This window comes from Pleurodeles waltl, chromosome 8, assembly GCF_031143425.1.
Source record: "Pleurodeles waltl isolate 20211129_DDA chromosome 8, aPleWal1.hap1.20221129, whole genome shotgun sequence".
Lineage (NCBI taxonomy): Eukaryota > Metazoa > Chordata > Amphibia > Caudata > Salamandridae > Pleurodeles > Pleurodeles waltl.
The window spans coordinates 1,326,732,836-1,326,759,119 of record NC_090447.1 but is presented as its reverse complement, the minus strand read 5'-3'; the positions used below and the strand labels follow the sequence as shown (position 1 = coordinate 1,326,759,119).

Sequence of the window (26,284 nt, the reverse complement as noted above, 5' to 3'; positions counted from 1 at the left end):
CCAGGTCACCGGCCGCTGTCCTTCCTGGAGCTAGGTTGCACCTATGGAGCTGAACTCTGGTCCTCTTCTCTTTGCTGGCTAAAGGTCTGATAACACAGAGGCCCTTAGTGTGGCCCTCTGTGTGGCAGATATGTAGAGTGATAATTGTAAAACTTACTCTGTAGCCGATGTTAACTTATTTTCATGATCTCAGAGTAGTGAGCAGAGAGCGATAGGGTGTGGGTGTAGGAATTAGGGAATCTAGTGCTGTGAACAATGATAGAAACATTTATCGTGTTCACTCACTTGGTATCTCTAATAATAGCAATCTGCTTCATTTATCCTGTGATCGTACCTCATGTACTAATTCGTATAAAATGACAATAAATATTTTTAAACATAGATGTGTTATTAGACAGATGCTTGAGTGTGACATTCTAAGTACGAAGGGGGTGTTTCCTGAATATCACTGTGTTCCTGAGAGAGTGCACATATTTCCGAGTTCTAGGGTTAGAGGGTCTAAACCTGTAGACTTGAGGGTAGCCATAAAGTACATAACACCTGTATTCACTTGCCATTGCTAACCCAACCCCATCTGCTCCTCATTTGCGCCTCCACCACTCATGGGGACATTTTAAAAAATGCAACATGTAAAAAAAACGATGTAAAGTAGCTTTTTTTGATGGCCCAGTATCTGTCATTTGCTGCTGGATGCTTTGCTACAACAAAAGCACTTTCACCTATTTAAAATGTTTTTTTTTTTTTCATTTACATATGTAAATGGCGTTTGCCATATTAGATTGGTCAATAGAAAATGGGGCCCCTGTTTTCTGCTGTGCTTGCATGCACGTTGACACAGATGCAAGCACAGGTCATAACATATGCACACGTCTACATAAAGGCATGGATGCCAACAGCGACCACATCATCACACTTTTTAATTTCTTTTTGTTATGCAGATGCTACATTGGCAAAAAATGTTTTGCTTTTTCCTGATGTTGTACAGCACCTCTAGACGACATTGCCGAAGACATTAGGTTACAACGACGAGACCTATTGACTTTGTTAATACATGTTAAGGTTTTCCCTACCACCTACGTGAGTAATCAGTACATCAGATAGAGAGTCCTAGTTGCAGATTCCTTACCTTAGAATTTTCCCCCAGGTGCCAGACTGGATCCAGAGATTTTTTCTTTGAGCAATACCCTTACGGGTCGTTAGGTGGCGCTGGTCGACTCCTCAGGTGTCGTTGGTGTCGTAGTCGCCGTGATGACATGGGAAGTAGTACATATACGCCACCACTGCGAAGTGACGTCAGTTCTTTTCTTTCTGTGCCATGCGCTGATCTGGAGGGAGCTACCCTTAGTCAATTTTTGACCTATTTCGACTCTTTTTGTCGAGTTTTTGGGAAGTTTTTCGTGCATCAAGGGATGTCCTCAAAGACCGGCTTCAAACCATGCGAGGATTGTCACCGCATGATGTCGATGACAGATCCGCATCAGATCTGTTTGTGGAGCCTGGAGCCCGATCACGACCCAGAGTCGTGCTCTGAGTGCCGGGCCATGGACCCAAAGGCCTTGAGGGAGCGGTCCCTCAAGCTTATGGCGGGTCTGTGCTCGACTCCGCATAGGTCCTGGTCTCGCTCAAGAGGAAGGTCTGAAGACTGGTTGCAGAGCCACCACCACTTGTCTTCTTCGAAGTCTTCAGGTCAAGGTAAGGAGAAGAAGAAATTGAAGAAATCCCGTCATCCTTCGACTTCACCCCGTCGCTCGGCTGATGCGGCGCAGGTGGAGTGTCGACGCTCGAGTCCTCTGTCTTCGGAGCCTGCTTTTGGGTCTGGTCCAAGCCTTCCCGAGTTTCCAGGAGCCGGGGCGACCCCTGCCCAATTGAAGGAATTTTATGAGGCCATGCGCCTTATTTTTGGGCATTCCGACCCTGCTACGGCGCCTTGAGACCCAAGGGGTTCGGTTGGAGGGCCTTTGGGTTCAGCGCCGGCCACCAAGTCCCCTCCAGATCTGCTCTTGGATCCACATCGACGCCAGTCGTACCATCGAGACCTTCCCCAGTGCCGGTTTGACATTCCCGATGATGGTGGTGCCCACCATCAACGTCAACCCCATCCTGATCCCCAACGACTCAGAATCGTACCAGAGTCGACAGACTCCGATTCCTTCTTCGATGGGGCCTATTCACCCCAGGTTGGATTCTGACCCTTATTCTTATGGGTTTGAATTTGGGGAAGGATTGAGGGGGTCCCTGGACCCTTATGAATACCACGATGACCCTAACTTGGACTGGGCACAGGAGCTTGGCGAGGCCAGTGGTCTGGATACCTCTCCAGACGCTGACATGCTGTCTCCTCCTACCATGGCTACAGCGGAGGGAGCTACTTACTCCATGGTAGTCAGTAGGGCGGCTGAGGTCCTCGGCCTTGACTGTTCAAGTCAGGTCTAATCTCCTGATGGAGGTGCTTCAACCACGGGCTTCCACATCTGAGCCTCTTCTTGCATTCATTGACGCCCTCACTGATGTCTTTTTGGGTACTTGGTCCAAACCCAACACAGGGCTCCTGTGAACAGGAAAATCGCACGCCGCCATCAGCCTGTCCAAACAACCCTAAATTCCTTGCAGAACGTTTATTTCCATATTCCCATCCTGCCTGCCCACAGACGTTACTTACGATTCGTGGTAGGTCACGAGCACTTTCAATTTACTGTGCTCCCCTTCGGCCTTACCAGCGCCCCTCGGGTGTTCACGAAAGTGATGGCGGTAGTTGCAGCTCATCTGCGCAGGTTAGGGGTTTCAGTTTCCCCCTACCTTGATGACTCGCTGTTGTAGGCGGACTCTCCCCAGAAAGTCATCTCCCACATTCAGACTATGGCGAACCTCCTGCACACGCGGGGAGGTGTAGGAAGTTGGGTCTGTATATACTCGCTCAAAGTGAGAGATAGTGTGCACAGAGTCCAAGGGTTCTCCTTGGAGGTTGATAGTGGCAAAATTTAGATAATACCAATGCTCTATTTGTGGTAATGTGGTCGAGCAGTATGCTGTTAAGCATTTGTTGTACACACACTGGCAATAAATGAGAACACACTCTCAAAGACTTAGGTAAATATAGAACTTTGAATTAAAACAGTAATATACACACTTTTGGCATAAATGGCAATAAGCTATTTTAAAAGTGGACACTGCAAAAATCAACTGTTCCTGGGGGAGGTAAGTAATGGTTAGTTTAGCAGGTAAGTAAAACACTTACAAGTTCAGTCTCCGGGGCATAGGCAGTCCACTGTTGGGGGTTCAAGTCAACCCCAAACACCTAGCACCAGCAACACAGGGACGGTTGGGTGCAGAGGTCAAGGTAGGGCCCAAATTTCATAGGTGCCTATGGAGACCAGGAGTGCTCTGGTTCCAGTCTGCTAGCAGGTAAGTACCTGCGTCCTCGAGGAGCAAACCAGGGGGGTTTTGTAGAGCACGGGGGGGGAGGGGTCACAAACAGGCACATAAAAAAACACCCTCAGCGGCACACGGGCAGCCGGGTGCAGTGTGTGAAGTAGGTGTCGGGTAGGTAGAAATCAATGGAGAGGCCTGGGGGTCACTCTGGTGATTGAGGCAGGGCACGGGGGGGCTTCTCGGGCAAGCCACTGACTGGGGAAAGATGAAGGCCGCCTGCTGGTCACTCCTGCACCGGTAGTTGGTTTCTCTCAGGCCAGGGGGCTGCGGGTGCAGTGTTTTTTTCAGGCGTCGGGTTCCTTTGTTACAGGACAGTTGCGGTCAGGGTGAGCCTCTGGATTCTCTCTGCAGTTGTCGCTGTGGGGGTGCAGGGAGGTAGTCTCAGGGTGTCCACGTCGTTGGAGTCGCCTGGGGGTCCTCTCTGCAGTGTTGGTTCTTCTGGACAGAAGCCGGGGGCATCGGATGCAAAGTGTTGGGGACTCACGCTTCCGAAGTGAGGCTGAAGTCCCTTTAAAGATGCTTGCTTTTTGGACAGAGCCGCTGTCCACAGGAGTTTCTTGGTCCTTTGCGTGCAGGTCAGTCCTCTGAGTCCTCAAAGGTCGCTGGTCCCACTGGATGCGTCGCTGTACAGGTTCTTTGAGTCTGGAGACAGGCTGGTAGGGCTGGGGCCAAGTCAGTTGTCGTCTCTGCGGGACTTTCAGGTCAGCAGTTCAAGGTCGCCCCTAAATAATCAATTTAGGGGTGTGTTAAGGTCTGGTGGGCAGTAGCCAATGGCTACTGTCCTTGAGGTTGGCTACACCCTCTTTATGCCTCCTCCCTGAGGGGAGGGGGGCCCATCCCTAATCCTATTGGGGGGAATCCTCCAAAGCAAGATGGAGATTTTCCTAAGGCAGGGGTCACCTCAGCTCAGGACACCTTATGGGCCGTCCTGGCTGGAGGGTGACTCCTCCTTGTTTTTCTCATTATCTCCCCTGGACTTGCCGCCAAAAGTGGGGGCTGTGTCCGGGGGCGGGCATCTCCACTAGCTGGAGTGCCCTGGAGCGCTCTAACACCAGGCTTGAGCCTTTGAGGCTCACCGCCAAGTGTTACAGTTCCTGCAGGGGGAGGGGTGAAGCATCTCCACCCAGTACAGGCTTTGCTCCTGGCCACAGAATGCCCAAAGGCACTCACCCCATGTGGCCAGAAACCCATCTGGATGTGGCAGGCTGGCAGAAACTGGTCAGCCTAACACTAGTACTTGGACTTGTATACATGGGGCATCTCTAAGATGCCCTCTGTGTGCATTTCTCAATAAATCCCACACTGGCATCAGTGTGGATTTATTGTGCTGACCCCAGTATTCAGTGTAGCCATTATGGAACTGTGGAGTTTGTGTCTGACAAACTCGCAGACCATATACTCTTTATGGCTACCCTGTACATACAATGTCTAAGAACTGGTTTATACACTGTAGGGGCATTGTGCTCATGCAGCTGTGCCCTCACCTGTGGTATGTGCACCCTGCCTTAGGGCTGTAAGGCCTGTTAGAGGGGTGACTTACCTATGCCACAGGCAGTGGGTTGTGGTCATGGCACCCTGAGGGGAGTGCCATGCCGACTTAGTCTTTTTCTCCCCACCAGCTGTGAGGCAGTGTGCATATGCTGAGTGAGGGGTTCCCAGGGTGGCATAATACATGCTGCAGTCCTTAGAGACCTTCCCTGGCCACAGGGCCCTTGGTACCAGGGGTACCATGTACAAGGGACTCATCTGTGTGCCAGGGCTGTGCCAATTGTGGAGACAAAGGTACAGCTTAGGGAAAGAACACTGGTGCTGGGGCCTGGTTAGCAGGATCCCAGCGCACTTTCAGTCATAACTAGCATCAACAAAAGGCAAAAAGTTAGGGGGTAACCATGCCAATAGTGCCATTTTCCTACAATGGAAGTTCACTATAAACGTGCCGTAGTCACACCTGACTCCCTCTCGATGCTCCCTTTCATCAGAGCTGTTTTGAACACAGTGCAGTTTCGGGACTATCCCCAGAAAAGCGAGTCCAGGACATTCAGGCTATTTTTCCAATCTTTCAGCTGCTGGGCCTCATGGCCTCCTGCATCCTGCTAGTGACAGATGCTAGATGGTATATGCTGGCTGTGCAGTGGGACTTGAAGTTCCAGTGGGCGCAGCATCAGGGAAATCTCTCCGACATGGTCCAGATCTCAGAGGGGACTATGAAAGACCTGCAGTGGTGGCTTTCAAATCAGCATTGGGCCAAGGGCAGATCCTTCTCCCTTCCCCAACCACATCTATCCATAGTGATGGACGCGTCACTTCTGGGATGGAGCGGCCACATGAGAGAGGTGGAGATCAGAGGCTTTTGGTCTACGGCGGAGTCTGGGTTCAAAATCAATCTTGTGGCACTTCGGGCAATCAGGCTTGCGTAAAAGCATTTCTTCTGTCTCTCAAAGGGAAAGTAGTGCAAGTGTTCACGGACAACACTACCTCCATGTGGTACTGCAACAGACAGGGCAGAGTAGGGTCCTGCACCCTTTATTAGGAGGCGCTGCACCTCTGGACATGGCTGGCACATCAGGACATCACCCTGGTGGCTCAACATCTGGCGGGCTTTCTGAAAGCCAGAGGAGACGAACTCAGCTGTAGATGCATAGCTGATCACGAATGGCATCTCCATCCGGAGGTCGTGAAAGATGTCTTTCAACAGTTGGGAGAGCTTTGGTTAGAACACGCACAATGTCAGCTGTTTTGCACGTTGGAGTTTCTAAGGCAGCACTCGCTCTGATATGCTTTTTGTCTCAAGTGGAACTCCGGCCTCCTTTACGCCTTTCTGCCTGTACCACTTCTGTACAAGTAATCTTGGTGGCTCCAGACTGGGCATGGAGGGTATGGTATCCAGAGCTACTGAGCAAGGCCACCCATCCTCCACTCTGACTGCCCCTTCGGGATGCTCTTCTGTTGCAGAAACAGAGGACGGTTCTCCACCCGAACCTGACCATTCTTCGCCTTCGTGCGTGGAGATTGACCGGCGGCAGTTGACAGCATTTGACCTTCCACCCGAAGTATGTTATGTAATCTTGGCAGCCAGGCGTCCCTCCATCAAAACGGTATACGCCTGTCATTGGCATAACTTTGTGGCATGGTGTACCATCAAATCTGTTGATCCCCTCTCTGCTTCTCTTTCTGAGGTTCTTTTGTTCATTCTTTCTTTGGTCCAGCAGGGCTCTGCTTTGGGCATCCTTAAGAGCTATTTATCAGCCAGCTCAGCTTTTCTTAGGTTGCCTGTTCAGCCTTCACTCTTTAAGTCTCCTATTGTTAGTAGATTGCTTAAGGGCCTCACTCATTTGTTTCCTCCCACTCTATTTATCATGCATCAGTGGGACCTCAATCATGTCCTTACTTTCCTAATGTGTGCTCCTTTTAAGCTGATGCACAATTTTCCCTTACAGCTACTTACTTTCAAAACAGTTTTTCTTGTTGCCATCACTTCTGCTCGCAGAGAGAGTGAGCTTCAAGCTCTATCTTCTAAGCCTTCATTTTTGTCTGTGCACCCTGACAAAGTGGTGCCACGCACTAAGACTTCATTCCTTCCCAAAGTCCTTACACCTTTTCGTGTAGGCCAGTCCATCACTTTTCCTACTTTTTACGCACCTCCACATCCTTCTCATGAGGAGGGACTTCACCGTCTGGATCGAAAAAGAGCGTTGGCGTTTTATCTCAATCGTACCAAAGATTTCCGGGTGGACGATCAACTCTTTGTTGGATGTGTGAAGAAAGGGAAGGCAGCACAAAAAACGTACCATCTCTCAATGGGTACTTCTTTGCAACAAGATGTGCTGCACTTTGGCGAAGAAGCAACCACCAGAGCAACTGCTACTTCTACTGCGTTAGCATGCGGAGTTCCTGTCCTGGATATCTTTCAGGCATCTACGTGGGCATCCTTGCACATGTTTAAAAAACATTACTGCCTGGACAGTCAGGTCCGTAGGGACGGCTACTTTGGTTATTCGGTCCTGCAGGACTTTCTAGTATGATCTTGGTTTGCAGCCCACCTCTAAGGATGGCATTTTCTGGGTATCTATTCTAAGGTAAGGAATCTGCAACTAGAAGTCTCTATCAGATATACAAGGTAATTACCTTCAGTAACAATATATCAAGTAGAGACATTTTCTAGTTGCTGATCCCTTACCCCTCCACCCATCCTCCCTGCTTGCGAACTGATTTCTGGGGACAAGGCCTCACCATTCAGAGCCTTAGCTCTGGTGCACCAATTTCAGTTTTCTTTGTGGCACTGCACTTTGACGTGGCAAGTCGTGAAAAGAAACTACGGCGCTAACGATGCCCGCGGAGTAGACCGACGCCACCTAACGACGTGCAAGGGTATTGCTCAAAGAAAAAATCTCCGGATCCAGCCTCTGATGCCTGTTGGAAAATTCTGAGGTAAGGAATCTGCAACTAGAAAATGTCTCTACCAGATATATTGTTACCGAAGGTAAGTAACTTGTACATTTAAACCAAATGCCATATCTGATTATATCGATCTAGTAGATATAATCAGTAATGGTGAACTTTTTCTTCTTTTTCCATTTAGTTTTGAGTCAGACCATTTTTAACTGCCTGATGACACATTTTGATGTATTTTATAATGATTGAAATGTTGACATTTTTGAACTGAGATTGTTTAGAGATTTTAATAGGGGGTGAATCTGAGAGCTGATTTGAACTAATTAGGATTGTCTTTGTCCCTTATGAAACAATGTGAGACAGTTGAGATTTTTCTACCTATTTCTATTAATTGTCAATGTACTTCACTTATCACATAGATCTGCACAGTCTGCACTTTTCAAATTTCTTTGCTTTATTTGGCCAATCAGGTCTGAAGAATATTTTCCGATAAAGTTCTGATTATAAGTATATTTTCTGAATTGTTGTGACATGGATTATAGAACACCAAAGATTTTTTGGACAAGCTTGTTTTTTTCATTCTTTTCATCATGATTATCAGTGAAGATCTTATGATGCAGAAAGGAATGTTACTTCATGTTGCATCACTGCAATCATCACTGAAGTCACAAATAATCATCCCGCTTCCCTCAGATTTTTCCATTCTCAGCAGCAAATTGTAATCCAGTTAAAATAAAAATTCTGCAGTTAAAATAAAAATTCTGCATATCTCCCTAAAAAAATAACTGAACCTCTGTGGTGACTGCCAGCTCAAAGCATACCCAGTAATTGGATTTACTGTCTCCATAAAACAGCAGTGCATATTTTTCACTTCTATGTAAGGTGGTTGAACCTGCGTTTGGATAATGTCAGCTTTCACCTCCAAAACAATACGCAGACTATATTTATGGAAAATATGTTATCCGGAGACCCCTAACTCAAGTCAGAATGTTCTTTGTTTATACCCATCAGTGAAGAGTCATAACATGAAGAACTAGGTTTGCATGTAAGATTTCCTTCCCTGTCGCCCTAAAGATGTCTGAGATTGGAACATTCTGTGGCATTGAAGTCAAAAACGTTTTTCTGTTTCATGTTTGATTTCTTTGGGTAAGATTTACTCCAGCATCATTGAGTTTTGGAGCTCTGATAGGAAAGCACCTTTCATAGGCAGGCTGTGTTTGATTGTAAACCTAGAACTTTCTATAGGAACAGGTTTCATCACTGTGTAGTGTGTGATTGCTTGGGAAGTCTATGAGATTAATATTCTGTAGGGGGCTTGGAATCACTACTAGGGCATCTCTGCAAGCAATAGAATGGTTGCAGAGCGCTTGAGATTCCATCTCCAGAGCATGAATACAGTTTCTGAGGGTAAAGCATTTGCAGAGCGGCCCGTTGACTTGTGTCACTTAAAATGTAGTGTGTGAACGATTGCGCGCTATTGCTTTACAAAATAAATTTAATCAATAGCTTGCATAAGCATCTGCAGTTCCAACCCCTTGGAAAATGAGGCGTAACACATGGGAACTGATTTCTTATTTGGTAATTGACAATGTTAGGATCAAATATGTTTGCAACACTTGGCTGTTGTGAAGTGTATGCTAATAGTTGTAACCTGAAAGTGTTAAATATCTAATTTCATTAAAGATGTGCTTAACATCCCTTTATTATCAGGATAAAAGAAGTGGAAGAGTTATGCAAGGGGAGTCTTGAATCTGTTTATTCACTGTATCCATCACTCTGCCGGTTGCAGGCTCTCGGAGAGCTTCAAAGCATAGGAAAGCTTCTCTCCAGGTATTTCCTTGAATTATACTATACTATTTAAACAATGGTCAAAAATTCAAATTTGTAATCTTTTTTGTGAAGTTTATTTTTGTCAGCAGTGCAAAGTAATTTACAAATATGTACTTCCAGGACTATTACTGAGAAGGACTTGTATGATGTTCACATGAAGTGGCAAAGACAATCTCAACTCCTCAGGGACAGTGATTTCATCTTCCAAGAGCCAATAATGGCCTTACGAACTGTTATACTCGAGGTCCTACTCCAAAAAGAAAGCCAGAACTCTACACGAGAATGCATTAAAGAAATACTCACCAAACATTTAGTGGAGTTTTCACAACTGGCACGGACTGCTAAAAATACTCAGGTAGGATGCATGAAGCCAGAAAATATAACTGACTGACTTTTTGTCCTAAAGCAAGATTGATTTTTCCATAGACCCGCATGAACCTTCATTGTTCTTCCATGTCAGGCTGGAAATCCTTGAAAAGACTAAAATGTGAGTGAACAGTGGTTAGGGGGTAAGTGAGATATTAATTCTGAGTCTAACTTCAGATAATAATCAAAGATCATGTTATTCTATGAAATAGACAAACCTTGTTAAACTTCTTTCAATAACTTTGTCTTGCATATTGACTGTAGAGAGATGAAATGGTCCCCTTGAATTGCATAGCCTGCTGCCTGCTATGTGCAAGAATGTTGGCTTTCTAAATTACTCAAATGTTTTTTCACCGTTTTCTGTGGTTTCTATTCCCTCAACAGAGTATTTATCATTTTACTATCCAGCCCAGGCTGTGACCTTGGAAGCTTCTGACACTTTGTCCTATTGCTCAGAGCTCAAGGAAAAGGTGGTGCTAATTCTGTTTTAGGGCATTGCAGGGCATTGCACTGGCACCATTTAATATTAACCTGAAATTATAAAACCCTAGTACATAAATGGTGCCACCCTGAGCCAACATCTTCATTTCTTTCCGTTCCTAGGTTTGGGGACTTAATAATGTACTGCAGAGCCCAGTCAAACATTACCTATAGTCATTCTATTTTACGTTTATATGGCTTAATTTTGTATTCTTTTTCAAAATGAGAAGAAGGTCTTTGGGAGTTGAAGATTTTCAACAAATGCAAAAAATGGTATGCCTAACTCTAATGACTGCTATATATGAGCAAGCTGGAAATGTAATGCTTCATTTATGCGTGATAACGATAGCCCTCGCAGTTTTGGAATGGACCCGTTCTTTCCTCCCAGATCTTTTAATGAAGTTGTGACCACGGAACTATAAGGAAAAAAGATGGAGTTTTCAGTATAAATCCTCAGCTTTAGAATGGGCGTAATCAGAGAAAACAATGAATCTTGTGTGGACTGAATGGATAGGCTTGGGCTGGTTTTGGAGTAATTCATAGGGCAAGTCTGTGATGAGGCTTCATGGGCAGACACTTGAGCAGAATGCAGGTATTTTGATATAGATGCCTCTGTTGTACCTCTATGATCTAACTCAAATCTTTCAAGGGGGACATTTTGTCAGTAATTTCTAAATCAAAGGTGTGCTTGAAAGCTCTATAATGCTAAGAATTGATGAGTTCATGACCAATTTACCCTACCATCCAGCTCTGGAGCTTGACGTGGTACAAAGGTCCAAAGCAAACATTGGTGTTCCAAGTTAGTGACTTAAGCCTTTAGGTTATTCATGAACCAGTTAAAGTACTATCTGCATCATTATTCAGTGATAAGGTCTGTTGTTCAGAGTGATGCTTTAACCAGAAATAGTTAAATAAGTTCATTGAAATACTAAGAATTACATAGCTCATTTAAGAATTATTTGTCTCACAAGGTTGATGTTCATTTAAAAGTGACACATATCCCACCTAAAGGGGCAAATATGAGGCACTATTTCTCCTATTTGATGAGGCTTTTTAAATTTGAATTTTAATGTATTTGAATGAAGCCTACTTCATGCTGCTACTTTGCCAACTTTATGGAAATCTGGTTCTGCTCAAAGAGGCTCTTTATTCCAAGTATCCATTAACTGACTGTGGTGATGAATTCTCTGAAGGCCTAAGGGAGGCCTAATACTGCTCAAAGTTTGTGTCCGGAGGATAGTTTGTTGCCCATGCCTCAGAAGTCTTTAGATTTGTCACAACAACCAGTATTTTGGACAACTACCACTGTTTATTGTAGAAAATGGCTGGGAAGGTAATTCACTCTTACTGAGGAACATATTGAAACTTTGATGAAACAGATGATAAATAATGGGTGGCTTGACTTATTTGACATAGTTTACCAAGTGAGGCTGGCAATGGAGAGTTTCCTTTGCTAGGTGGATAGTCACTTCTTTATCTCTGAAGCATGATACATGGTAAGGGTTTCTGGTCATTTACTATGGCACTAGTTGAAGATCTTGGGCATGCACCTCAGTGATGAAAAATTGTTAAGGCAACAAGTTGCTACGCAGATGGTAAGATATGATTGTAGTGCCTCCAGCTCCACTACTAAGTCTTATGTTTGGTAACAGTCATTTGCAAGACAGCCCCATTTTCTAAAATTTATTGGTAGCAGTTGCTCACACATGAGAAGCATTGTTATTACTGGATTTAGAACATTTCTCTCAGATCAGGGGCAGACTGATGAATTTCTCTCCTTTAGAATATTCCCAGGCGACGGACAGGAACCTGAAGATTTAAATTGTATTAATCCTACATGCCAGCAGGTGTGCCTACACACGAAGTTTGTTCTTCAAAAGCTTAAATCCATGGAAAACCTCTCTGATGATGATGACAGCGACACCTCAGTGGCATCGAGAAATAGAAAAAGATCTGTGGAGTTTCTCTCCAAAAAGAAGTAAGGCCGCCAAGAAAATGCATCTTGTGAAGGAAAAAACGCAGGAAATTCCTTCCACTTCAAGGAAACATTGTGAGTAAGGTCATTCCCAACCTTTCACTCTAGCTGCCACTACAATAAAGATTAAAAGGCCATCCAGTTCTGTGCCGCCATCAACATCAAAAATTTGTCTCGACAGGTTTGATTCCCACTCCTACCACAACGACTGCAACGTTTACAACACCGCCATTGCCCATGATAATAACGTTGTTGCTGTTATCGACGACAATAACATCGGTGAGCATAAAGTATGAACCTTCTTTACCATCGACAACACCACAGAGTAAGAAAACATCAAAGAAATCAACCATTATAGAACTATTGACAAAGAGGTTTCACTACTCAACATCAGCTTTATCATCGACGGGTAAGAAATCAAAGGCTTCTACATCGTCAACATGGATCCCGTCGACAGCTCCATTGCCAGACATATCAGAAACTATAGCTCTGTCGACGGCAACTCCGACTACACCAGCTCCATCAATGACAACTCTGTCAATGGCAACTTCGAGAACGACAACACCGTTGACGCCCATTTCTTTCCTGCAGACACACCAACACCGCCTATATCGTTGACAACAGTTGATTCAGCAAAATCTTCCTTTTTACCCTTTATAGTGATAACAATAAAACGTAAATCCGTTCTAGAGACATTCCTACCTTCACATACCTCACCCAGTAAGGTGTCGCCTGTACCTCCAGAACATCTTTTTGATGAAGAGTAATATGGAGATGAGTACTTTGATGATGGTCTGTTTGCAGTGGCAAGTAGTCCTTCAGACCTATGAATTAAATGCCAGGAAGAGGATGAAGAGTGTGAAGAGTTATATATTCAACAATCATTTCATGATCAACGACACACACGTTCGCTAGAACAACGGCGCAAGCCAACAGTGATGTTGCCAGTGTCACTAATTGCCAATTTGTAGCATATGATGCAAGATTACAAGAATAGATTCCCACCACGAGGACCAACAACTCTGGTCAGCGTTCACAAGACCGATCCTCATAGTTCCAGGTACCTACAGTACCTTTACCACTTCCATCTTCACCTCCTGAAAATGATCCGCCTTCCTCGGAAGAGGATCAAGAAGAAGGGGAGGTCCAGGACACTGCCTCACTCCCCAATGAATGGGATGACTATCAGAAGCAAACGTCATCCCCATCTACTCCATCAGCACTAGATTCTCTGCTACAAGACACAGGAGGGTTCCATAGTGTAATGGAAAGAGCAGCCAAAAGATTTCAGCTTCCCATTGTAACTAAGCAGTCAGATTGCTTCCTTTATGACTTTAAAGACACCAGAAAGTCAGTTTGTGCGATCCAGACTGTAGATTTATTCTGGGAAGAAGGCCTTAAAGTGATACAGACCCCATCCTCCCTACCTGCGGTACTTCCTAGACTAGACAAAAAATACAACGCGCTGGAAAATTCACCAGCTTGTTTGATTGGCCAACCCAAACCTTTCTCCGTGATAACCCAGGCAGCCCAGCGAAGGTCCAGAAACCCATGCGCTCTGCTTTCCGTGCCCGCGGATAAGGCAGGACGGCGCCTAGATACGATAGGAAAGAAATTCTCCACAATGGCGGCTACAACGGTCAGGGGAGCAAACTCGTTAGCGATTCTAGGACAATACGATCTCCAGATTTGGTCTGGCATCTCCCAATAGATTGATCTCCTTCCCGAGGATGCTAGAGCTGAAGCAGGAAAGATATTACAAGAGGGAGAAAAGACCTCTGCTGGGATCATAGACTGTGCAATAGATGTGTCGTCCACAGGTTTTCGCCAGCTAGCCAGAGTAACAGTACTAAGACGGCAGGGTTGGCTAAAGGCCACTTCCGTCTGCCCTTGACAAACTACTGTTTGTCAAGCATGTCGATGACACGCTACAAGCAATAACAAGCATTTGCAAAGCAACGGGTCTCCCATTTACTCAAGTTAGAGCTATTCACGTTGTAAACTCCTAACCCGACTTCTCTTGCCACACAAATTACAAGAAAAAAAACGATTGTGCTGCGTGGAAAATAAATACATAAAGTAGTCCGGAAGCCATGCTGAAAACATCGAGCCTCGAATGGTTTTAGTAGTTAACGGTGCTGTGTAGGTGGGCTAAACACCGGAAAAGGCATGATGTGTTCATGCCTTTCACAAATGAAAGCAAGCGGATATTAAAAGGCAAGCCCACAAACCAATGAAAGTGACTGGCGTGACATGGGCGTGGTTAGAAGCCCAAGGAGAGATTACAGCATGAGACGAAGCGCTTTGCGCTCGCCCATAAAAACGGACACAGACACAGCTAGATCGTTGGGAATTCAGAAGGAAGCCGTTTCGAGGGTCAAGAGGTAGATGACTTTATTCCTACAGAGGTTGCCTGCACCAATATAGACAGTACCAACCTTATTAGGGCCAGTTTCGTTCAGCCACCAATTAACAACAACAACAATCCTATAGTCAGCCACCATCTGCAGCCTACAGACATACCACCAGAGGAAAGTCTACTTATAGAGGCAAGAAAACACTGACCTAAACCAGATGCCTGCCTCCAACCCGTATTCCATCTCTCAGAGAGGGGGCCGAATTTCCAGCTTCTCCCACCAGTGGTCCCAGAACACCTCAGACCAATGGGTTCTTGATATTATCACCAGAGGGCACACCTTGGAATTTCAGCCACCTCCTCCAGATGTACCAGCGTGAGGACCCCCACCTGCCCACTTAAGAGTTCCTTTTACAAATTTCCACAATTATAGACAAGGGAGCAATAGAGATCGTACCGAAGTCTCGGAGGGGAACCGGCTTCTACTCTTGCATCTTCCTCATCCGGAATAAGACAGGAGACCGGCGCCTCATCTTAGATCTTCGACGTCTAAACAAATTACTGTAAAAACAATCATTTCGAATGGTCACCTTTTAGGATATATTACAATTGCTCAACCAGGTGAATCACATGACGGCCTTAGATCTCCAGGACGCCTATTTTCATATCCCTATTCACCCCAGCCACAGGAAATTCTTACGCTTCAAGGTAGCAAGCACCCACTACCAATTCAGTGTGTTACCATTCGATCTGAGATCAGCTTCTTGAGTGTTCACCAAGGTCTTAGCTCCGGTGGCAGCGTATCTCCGACAAAAAGGACTTCAAGTGTTTCCATATTTGGATGATTGGCTAATAAAAGCAAACACAGGGGGTCATTCTGACTCCCGTCGGGCGCGGTCACCGCGCGCCCGGCAGGAGCCGCCAAAATACCGTACCGCGGTCGGAAGACCGCAGTGGGTATTTTGAGGTTTCCCCTGTGCTGGCGGGAGGCTTCCAAAAGGCCGCCCGCCAGCCCAGGGGAAACCGTCCTTCCCACGATGAAGCCGGCTCGTAATCGAGCCGGCGGAGTGGGAAGGTGCGACGGGTGCTGTTGCACCCGTCGCGTATTTCACTGTCTGCCAAGCAGACAGTGAAATACTCGTAGGGGCCCTCTTACAGGGGCCCCTGCAGTGCCCATGCCAGTGGCATGGGCACTGCAGGGGCCCCAAGGGGCCCCGCGACCCCCCCGCCGGGAACTGGATGGCGGTAGGGGGGGTCGGAATCCCCTCGGCGGCGCAGCTAGCTGCGCCGCCTTGGAGGATTCAAACGGGCGGCGGTACACTGGCGGGAGACCGCCAGTGTTGCCGGTCTGACCGCGGCTTTACCGCTGCGGTCAGAATGCCCTGCGGGGCACCGCCGGCCTGTCAGAATGACCCCCACAGTGTCCAAGGAAGCCAGAGACACAGCAACATGCCTATCCCTCTTCCAGAGGTTAGGCCTCTCGGCCAACTACCAAAAACCACACCCAACCCTGTCAACCAACGTCACCGTTCTAGGAGCTATATTAGATACGGAACAAGCAAAAGCCTTTGCCTTTCAAGACAGGCAGAAGAAGATTCGAAGTCTAGCGCTGCGCCTCCTCAAAAGAAAGTCCACTTCTGTCCGGATCTACAAATCTTTTCTGGGAATGCTCTCCTCTTGCATTGCATTGATACCAAACTGCAGTCTCCACATGAGACCACTTCAACAACAGTTAGACAGCCAGTGGACACAAATAAACAGAGCTTTCGATGACATCGTCCAAAAAAAAACACCAGTGAAGCAGGCCATGGATTGGTGGTCGAAGACGCCCCACATCTCAGAAGGTCTCTCCTTTCTAAATCAAAGCTTGGAACATGTTCTGACCACAGACACGTCCCTAGATGGATGGGACGCACATCTTGAAGACCTGACAGTGAGAGGGAAATGGACCACCCAGGAAGCAATGCTTCACACCAACTTCCTACAATTAAAAGCCGTCTTCCTAGCGCTCAAGTCCTTCCTGACCAAGATCAGGGGCTCATCGGTTTTGGTCCGAACCAACAACATCGCAAGCATGCACTACCTCAGCAAGCAGGGCGGTACAAAATGGCCAGAGCTGTCTCTCCAGGGCACAAGAGATATGGAATAGGGCATTTCGACCTCACATAACTCTCAGAGCAGAGCACATTCCAGGAGTATCCAACACCCTTGCAGACTCATTAAGCAGGACCTCAACAACCTGCCACGAGTGGGAGCTCAACCAGACAAATCTCAGTCATCTTTTTCTTTGCTAGGGCAAGCCCAGATTAAACCTCTTTGTGATAAAGAAGAACAAGAAATGCTGGTTTTGTGAATCTGGCAACTGCAGAGAGGGTTGAGGGGGAGTGCATTTTTGATCAAATGGTCAGGGATCTATGCTTACACTTTTCCCCCGCTTCCACTAATCCCAAGAGTTCTAAAGAAGATGAAGCGAGAACTTTGCCGGCTGTTACTGATAGCTCCCAGATGGCCACACCAGTTCTGGTTCACATAGCTCATACTCCTCTCGGAACAACCTCACATTCTGTTGGAACCAATACCAAACTTACTAACGATGAATCGAGACCAGGTCCGTCATCCCAACCCGACTTCTCTTCGGTTATCGGACTGGCTCCTGAATTCAATAAATTTGCTGACTTAAACATTCCATCAGATTGTTGTGAAGTGCTCGCTAATGTTAGAGCCCAGATTACCAATAAAACATACCAACTCAAATGGATAAGATTCTCTGTATGGTGTAAGGATTCCAATGTCCACCCTCTGACATCTTCTCCAGAGCAGATACTTCTGTATCTTCTTCATTTGGCAAAATCAGGGCTCTCACTCAAACATCAAGGTTCACCTGGCAGCCATTTCTAGATTTCACCGTACTGCTAATTCACCATTTTTGTGGTCCTCCAGAATAGTAAAACAATTCCTAAAGGGATATTCAGATTGTTTCCACCAGTGAAAATCCCTCCTCCTCCCTGGCACCTCAATATTGTACTTTCACAAATGATGAAGCATCCATTTGAGCCTATACGCAGAAAAAAGCGCTTTTCCTAGCGCTTACTTCAGCAAAGAGAGTCAGTGACAGTCAGGCATTTACAATCTCTCAACCTTTTTTCCAATTGAAGTCTGACACTGTCATCCTTAGAACTAATCATAAGTTTATTGCCAAAGTTCCCTCGAGCTTTCATCTGAATGAACCAGTGGTATTGAAGACTTTCATCCCAAACCCCCAAACTCCAGCAGAAGGTGCGCTACATTCCCTAGATATCAAATCTCAAATTCAACATACAAAAAACTAGCAGCTTTCGCAAAGCTGATCAATTGTTTGTAGGCTATGGACAACTAAGGAAAGAATATCCCGTTGCCAAACAGGCTATAGCTCGGTGGATTGTCACCGCCATACAATTTTGTCACCAGCTAGCGGGAAAACCACTGACAGCCAACGTCAAAGCCCACTCCAGCAGAACTGTCTCTACCTCCGCAGCTTTCTTCGCAGACAGGATGGACGCAGCAGTAGGACAAGCAGTTATACGAAATTTATTTACATAAGGTGAGACAATAATTTTTTTCCCACCATCCACTAATATACATATGGATACCTTATGTTTGCTGCTAATTATTCTGATTCAGGCATGTGAATCTATGAAAGATACCCCAATACTGGAGAAGAAAATAAGTTACTTACCAACTGTGGTTTTCCAGTATTGGTATCTTTCATAGAATCACATACAACCCGTCCTCCTCTCCATAGAGGCTCACCTCATGTCTTGTTCCTTTATACATGACTTGCGCTAGAAAATCTGGAGCCTCTGTGGTGAGGGTTCTAAAGGGTGCTCTCGCCTGATTGGCTGGACTTTGGGTCATTTTCAATAACATTGATAAGCTATTTAAGTGAATGTATTTTTCCATTAACTTCAATGTTACATTTTAATTTACTGCTTTCTATGTACCACGGGACTCCCACTTCGATGATGGGGAATGATTCAAGCATGGGAATCTATGAAAGATACCAATACTGGAGAACCACAGTTACAGGTAAGTAGCTTATTTTCTTACCACGTATGAGATAGCTATTTTAAACAAAGGCCCTTCATTTGTGCCAGCACTTTTAAAATTAAGAAAGGTACTCCACCCAATTTTTTCATAAGGTCAACCTTAAATAGGATTTTGGGTAAAAAAAAACCCTACCACGAGCTATTTAATGCAACTGTTTGTAGACCACCCTCCACAATTACCCGACCTGCACACTATTTGTCTCCTGACATTTTAGCATTTGAGCAAGTTGTCTTCAGAGAGGTCAAAACATAATGTGCAATATAACACTTCAAAAGATGACTATGCAGCACTGACAATCCTTAAGAACAACAAATAAATAGTTATCAAACTGGAAGCTAAGGGTGGAGCAACAGCGGTACAAACACCTCTGATTAGATCAAAGAGATGGGAAGACAATTTTCTGTACTGGAACATAAGAGACTTCCTGCAGACCTGACTAAAGAAATAAGTGAAAAGATCTTAGCCATCACAGAAGAAGGGCTCAGGATTGGTTGTGTTAGTACTAATCAATATGAATTCCTCAACAAAACGTTTCCATGGATGCCCACTACATATATGCTGCCACAATATACAAGCTCATTAAGGGCCTTATGGGATATGCCCCATTGTTCCCAAGGTAGGTTCAACACTTTAACTTTTATGCAGGTATATTGATTATTGTATTCAACCATTTGTCAGTAAGAGCAAAGCCTACATAAGGGACATCATTAAGGGTGTAGCGGACCTTTACTTATGGTCCAACAGACATTTACTTGTCACAGTAGACATTCAGTTTTTGTCACAAATATACCGCAAGAAGATACACTGTGATATATTCTGTTTTTGATGAGAGTGAACGTCTTGTACAAGACCCCACTACTTTTATTAAAATCTTACTTGAAATAGCTTTGCAGTACAACATTTTCATTTTTCAATAAACATACTATTACCAAATCACGGAGTAGCTACAGGGGCAGGCTTTGCCACAGATTTTGCAGAAGCTATACATGGATTACTACGTGCATCTCCATATACAGCTTTGCAACAAGCCTTATTGTTGCAACATTACAGTGTGGAGGAGATAAATAATCTTCTTATAGTTTGAACAGGGGATGGGGAAACACATCAATTTTATTGAAATGGTTAATAATGACATCAAGTATGAGTCGTAGTGATAGTGAGTAAAATTTCCTGGATGTGACTATCAAACACAGTGACAATAAAATTGTATACCACAATATACCATAATCCTATAGAAAGGGATACATAAAGGTACTCATACCACTATTTCTGCTGTCACCGGGACAATCTCCCATATGGGCAATCTTTGCAAGTCAGACACAGTTGTAGTATTAAAACGTACTTTTTCAGTGAATCAGGCATATTAATTTCAAAACCACAGGATCGTTCCTACCCCAAAGAATTGCTTGAGAGAGTGAGAAAAAAAGCACGGTTTTGTCCAAGAGAAACATTGCCCCACCCTAAGTCCCAGGTTGAGGACAATAATTGTTTTTTTCTGTTTTACAACATTCTTTATTGAAAGCAGTACTATAAAGAAGGTTATCATCAGGAATTGGAATGTGGTAAAAGATGAACTCGATGCACATAGCCCCTCATTTTTTGCTTTTACAAGAGGTATCACTGATCCTGTGATTGGTCCTACCTTCAGTAGTTGCCCGACCATTCAGTCAAGCACAGCATAATGGAATCTACTGCTGATTTTAGGGCATTATAAATGTGGTAGTTGTAAAGTGTGAAAAATGTTTTGAGTTTAGTGATAAGAAATATGATTTATTGTATCACACAAATTGTACTATTACCAATGTTATTAGTGTTGTTCTGTGCCCCTGTAATTTAAAAGTGATGGTCGTGGGCACAGCACACCTTCAGTGGTTGGGGATTCCAGTTTTCTCGACAGCAGACTGTTGAAGTCAGCTGCCACAGTCAGTCATAGACCACCTCCAGACGACGGCAACATCATTGGGATTTACTGTCAACGTGCCAAAGTCACACCTGATTCCATTGCAGAGGCTACATTTCATTGGAGCCTTCCTGGAAGCAGTGCGCTTTCTGGCCTTCTTTCCATTAAAATTAGACATGGACACTCAGGTTATGATCCTGATGTTTCACCCTCTGGCCTGCTTATCAGTGACTGTGGCTCTGAGGTGTCTGGGCCTATTGGCAGGTGGCGTATACAGGTTCTTCAATGCAGTGGAACCTTAAGCCTCAGTGGACCCAGAGGACTCTGGTGTTCACTGATGACCAGTCTCCACAAAAACCTGTCGCTGTAGCAGTCCTTCATCTGACACTGAAAGCCTTCCTACCGTTCATGAAGGAGAGGGTGGTTAAGGTTCTCATGGACAGCACCACTGCCGTGTAATACTGCAATAAGCAAGGGTGTATTGGGGTCCTGAGTCCAGTGCCACATTGCACTGAGTCTCTGGAGCTGGCTGTTGCGTCAGGGCATTTTTGTGGGTGTGAACCATCTGGCATGAGCTTTAAATGCCGAAGCAGACAAACTCAGCCAGCGGTGCCCAGTGGATCACAAATGGTAGTTATACCCAGAGGTAGCACAAGGCATCTTCCATCAGTGGGAGAACCCTGGAGAAATATTTTTGTTTCCACTGAGGACTTCAGTTACCAAGAAGATGAGTTTCTGATGGAGTGTAGGACTGGGACTGAGGGCCTTTCCGCTCCTGACTTTTTCGCTACAAGTTTTGAATAAGATTAGGAATGACAAGGCCCAAGTCATCGTAGCAGCTCTGGATTATTTAAGGTGAGTGTGATACTGGAACTTCTTGGCATAAGCATTTGTTCTCGTTTCAGGCTATTGCTCTGGCAGGAGGTCCATTGCAGCAGGGCATAGTCTTGCACCAGAACCTGTGCAATCTGCATCCTCCACATATGGAGAATGAGTGGTGGCAGTACATCTTCCTCCCCAAATAGAAATTGTCATCCTTGCTGCCAGCTGTCCCTCTACAAAGTCTGTCTACGCTGGGTGCTGGGACATGTTTGTTGCTTGGTGTGGCCAAACTGTTCGATGTCTTGTTATTTGTTTTATCTCTGGTCCATCAGGGATTTACAGTGAGCACCATTAAATGTTACTTGATGGCTCTTTCGGCCTTTTTATGTTTACAGGACCAATTGTGCTTGTTCTAATCACCTGTTGTGATGACGTTTCTAAAGGTTTTGACTCATTTTCTCATCCAAACACTTTGTAGTGCTGCAGTGGGATGTTAGTTTTACCCACTCTTTCCTTGTGTGTACGCCATTCGAACCAATACACAGCTGTCCACTACATCTTACTCTGAAGACTGTGTTTCTGATGGCCTTGGCTTTGACTCGTCCCGTAAAAGTTTTTTTGGCGCAGCCAGCTTATACCATCTAATGACGAGGACCAGGACGGCCTTTTTACCAAAAGTCAGACTGCTTTTCAAGCTGGGCAGTTCATCTGTGTCCCAACATTATCTGGTGGTTGTCAACCCTTGAAATCAGAGGAGAGACTTCATTAGCTGGACTATTGACTTTTAAGCTTTTACAGTGATCACTCCAAAGACCATTGGGTGGATGACCAGCTCTTTGTGGGGATTCTCTGGCACAAAGAAAGGCAAGACAGTGCAGAACAAGATTTTGTGATGGTGGAAATACCTCTCCTTTAAGATCTGCCACTCACTGGCCCAAAAGTAGTCTCTAGAGGGGTTGAGGGCCCATTCCACCTAGGCCAAGACTGCTACTACTGCACTGGCATGTGGAGTCCCTGTCCTTGACATCTGTCAGTCCTCAACATGGGTGTCAGTCCAAATGTTCTCAGAGCACTACTGCCTTTACAGCCAGGTCTGACGTAAGGGGTATTTTGTTATTCTGTCCAACAAAACATTTTGGTATGAGCCATTCCACAGACTCACCACATAGAGAGGTAGTGCTTTGGTATCAGTTATAAAGATGATGAATCTGCATTTAGAAGTATGCCTCAGAAGAGCAAATTGCTTACCTTTAGTAATTCTCTTTCTGGTGGATACTATCTAACTGCAGATTCCTCCCCACCTTCCCCTGTCCTTATTCTGTGGGATAGTCTGTTTTGCCATTTAAAAAAGGTACCAAAATAGAGATCTTCACACTGGTACCTCTGATTATTAATGGGTTCACGTTAGAGGGTGCAGACTGAGTTAAGAAACAGCTGTCGACATGCAGGGGGATTGCTTATATGTGGCTCCATCGTCCCTTTGAGGTAGAACAGATTAATTGCAGAGCAGCTTGGCACCACATGCGGGAACAATGCTTTTTTAAATCTTCTAGGTCCAGCCTGGTTCCTGGGGATATTCTAAGGGTGAGGAAACTGCTGTTAGATAAATTATCCCCCAGAAAGAACTTTACCAAAGGTAAGTAACTTGTTCTTCAGAGATATACTGACTAGGTACCAAAAAAGTGGCAGAGTAGCTATCCATTTAATCGTAGCCTACTATTGTATTGAACAGGAACAAGCAGAATGGATAATAGAACATGTCTGAGCCATGTGGATGTGGCCATCTTAAACACCATAACCCTTGCATAATGATCTTTATCGCAGTGGAAAATGACTTGAGGTGGCAATACCATAGGAAGGTTTGGCCTTAATTCCCTCCACACTGAAACCCACACTATCAAATAAGCATAGGTAGGACATCAAACAGCAAAACATCAAAGTCATTTGAAAAGAGGTTATGGTTTTCAGGTCATAGATGGACTGATTAGTTGAAAGGGAAGTAAAACCATATCTCTTGTCAAGTCTCTGGGCAAACAGAGAGACTGACTTCTACAGCACCAGATGCTAGTAATCATGGATAGTTACAATGTTGTCACATGCAGTTCTGTCAGTTGCAGGCCCCACTCCACGAGGTAGCATGAGGGAGGCCATAGTGAGGATACACAATAGCTGCTCTACATTGTTTTGACTTGTAAATACACCCATGTGTGTGATAAGCATGGCTGAACCAACTCTTGACAACATATTTGTGCCACTATTGAAAAATCAATAAATATATATGATTAACCACAAAAAATGTAATGGTATGACTTTACTAAATGTCATTTATAATCTGCTTTTCTTTCAGCTTCCTGAGAAAGCAATGTTTCAAATTAAGCAGTACAATTCTGGAAAGTACATGGTCTCGGAGTGGCAGCTGGAAGAGGCACAGGTTTTCTGGGCAAAAAAGGAGCAAAGCCTGGCAATGGAAATACTCATGCAGATGATAAACAAGTTGGATTCAGGCTCTTTTGAGGTAAATGATTGAGGTCCAGTTCCATCTTTTTTCTAATAGTTAACAGCGTTGTTCCAGAGATTACAATGTACAACTGGCAACAGGGTTGTTTTTCTCAAGGTAACTATTGCCTTTGCTGTGTGTAACACTGTGTATTTAAATAAAGTATTTAAGTATCCAACTAATTGTTATAAACCTTAGTGGAAAATGAGAGAAAATTAAGTGTAAGCTCTGTAATGATAGAGTGTAGAGTATGCATATCTGAAACATAATTTTATAAAGTGTTTTGCAACATGGGAACACATTCAGCCATTTTTAGGTGTCTGTTTAAAAACCTATTTGTAAACTTCTTGGACTATTATCAAAAAAGGCCTTTCGTTGAAGACATGTAGTCAAAATCACATTTATTTTCTTTAAATACAGTGAAATACCAAACTCATGTTCTGTTGAGCAAGATAAAATAATGTGAATGACGCTGTAATCAAACAGTGGCTGAATGGTGTGGAACCGAAGCAGAGAGTGGCTGAAAAGGGCTTATTAACAGCTCTTCTCTGCATAGACGTTTTGGTAATGGAAAAAGCCTTGGCTTCCAAACCTAAAAGTCTCCTCAACAAAGATTTTTTCTGTCTCCTGCTAAAAAGAGGGGTTAATAACCACATTTTGCTACAAGAAATTCTAGTAGGGAGTAGATATATGTCCTTTCTAACTCAGTCTTTTTTGCACATATGATCCTACATATCTTTATAAGATAAGAACAAATTGTGTATTGCTCTTTTTAGTAAAAACAATGTGCAGCAATATATACTTGAGCTGATAAATTTAATTTCACATTTTGTATTTTTGTCAATAACAAAATGATTTTTACTAGTTGGAATACAAATCCCTGGCTGTACCAATGTTGACGCACCATGCTTGACCCACAGGAAGCAGGCTCTATGTGTTCCATTGTCTTTGTTACATATGCCGATTCCAGTACCCCATAGTACTATTATAGTGAAAGACCCATCTATTAATAAATAAAGTGTTACATTGTATTCATGCAAAAAAAAAGAAATAGTTTGCACTGTTCCACAATGTAGACAGAGTTGATTTGAAAGATTTATGTAATGTATATTTTTCGGAATGTTATGTGTGCCAGACCTTTATTAGGTTTGTGGACACTTTCAAAGTTTCATCAGGTACTCCAAGAAAATGAGCAACCATTTACAGTGCCAAATACCGTTTCGCAGCATTAGTGCCCCCAATACACTGAAACAGGCTAATTTCTGTCTTTTTGATATAATTTGCTTCCATCACTCGTGGCACTCTGTTTCTTTATTTTGCTTTATGGAAATGTGCGCTATAATAAAATCAACTGATAGAGACTTCTAGTTGTAGATTCCTTACCTTTGAATTTCCCCAGGCATCAGACTGGAACCGGAGATTTTTCTTCGAGCAGTACCTCTGCGCGCCGTCAGGTGGTGTCAGTCCACATCATTGGCTCCGTGTTCGCCATGATGACATTACGGTCGTATATAGGTGCCACCCGACGCGCTGACGTCAGTTCTTTTCTTTCCGCGCCAGCCTACGTGCAGATCCGGAAAGAGCTACCTCAGTCGTCTTTGCACTATGTCGACACGTTTTTTTACGAGTTTGTGGATGCGTCGAGGGATGTCCCGCAAGACCGGATTCAAGCCCTGCGACTCCTGTCACCGAACTATGTTGGTGACGGAACGCACCTCATGTGTATTTGGTGCCTGGAGCGCGACTACGACCCGAAGTCGTGCTCCGAGTCAGGCCTTGAACCCGAAAGCTTTAAGGGAGCGGTCCCTAGAGCTCATGGCGGGCCGACACTTGACTCCGCGGCGCTCACGGTCTCGTTCGAGAGGAAGGTCTCGAGACCGGCAGCGGAGTCACCACCACTCCTCATCCTCCAAGTCATCAGGACATTCAAGTCACAAAAAGAAGTCGTCGAAGAAGAACAAACGTTCTTTGACGTCACCCCGTCGCTCAGACGAAGAAGAGCGTTGATGCTCTAGGCCTCCATCATCGGAGCCTTCATCTGGGTCGGCTCTGCACTTCCCTGACTTCCCGGAAGGCGAAGCCACCCCTGCTAGCCAGAATGGCGTTGATTGACACCTATTCCGTTCTCTATGGGCTCTCCTGGTCCTAGGG

At 44.8% G+C, this 26,284-nt stretch overlaps 1 protein-coding gene across 1 annotated transcript in view; it reads left to right on the top strand.

The window, feature by feature from the left end:
* ATM (ATM serine/threonine kinase) overlaps positions 1-26,284 on the top strand; it is a 1,319,133-nt gene that overhangs the window by 959,319 nt on the left and 333,530 nt on the right. Inside the window, exons 45-47 of the mRNA XM_069202321.1 lie at positions 9,532-9,651; positions 9,772-10,006; positions 23,984-24,151. Coding sequence (XP_069058422.1) covers positions 9,532-9,651; positions 9,772-10,006; positions 23,984-24,151 — 523 coding nt within the window. The remainder of the gene's footprint in view (positions 1-9,531; positions 9,652-9,771; positions 10,007-23,983; positions 24,152-26,284) is intronic.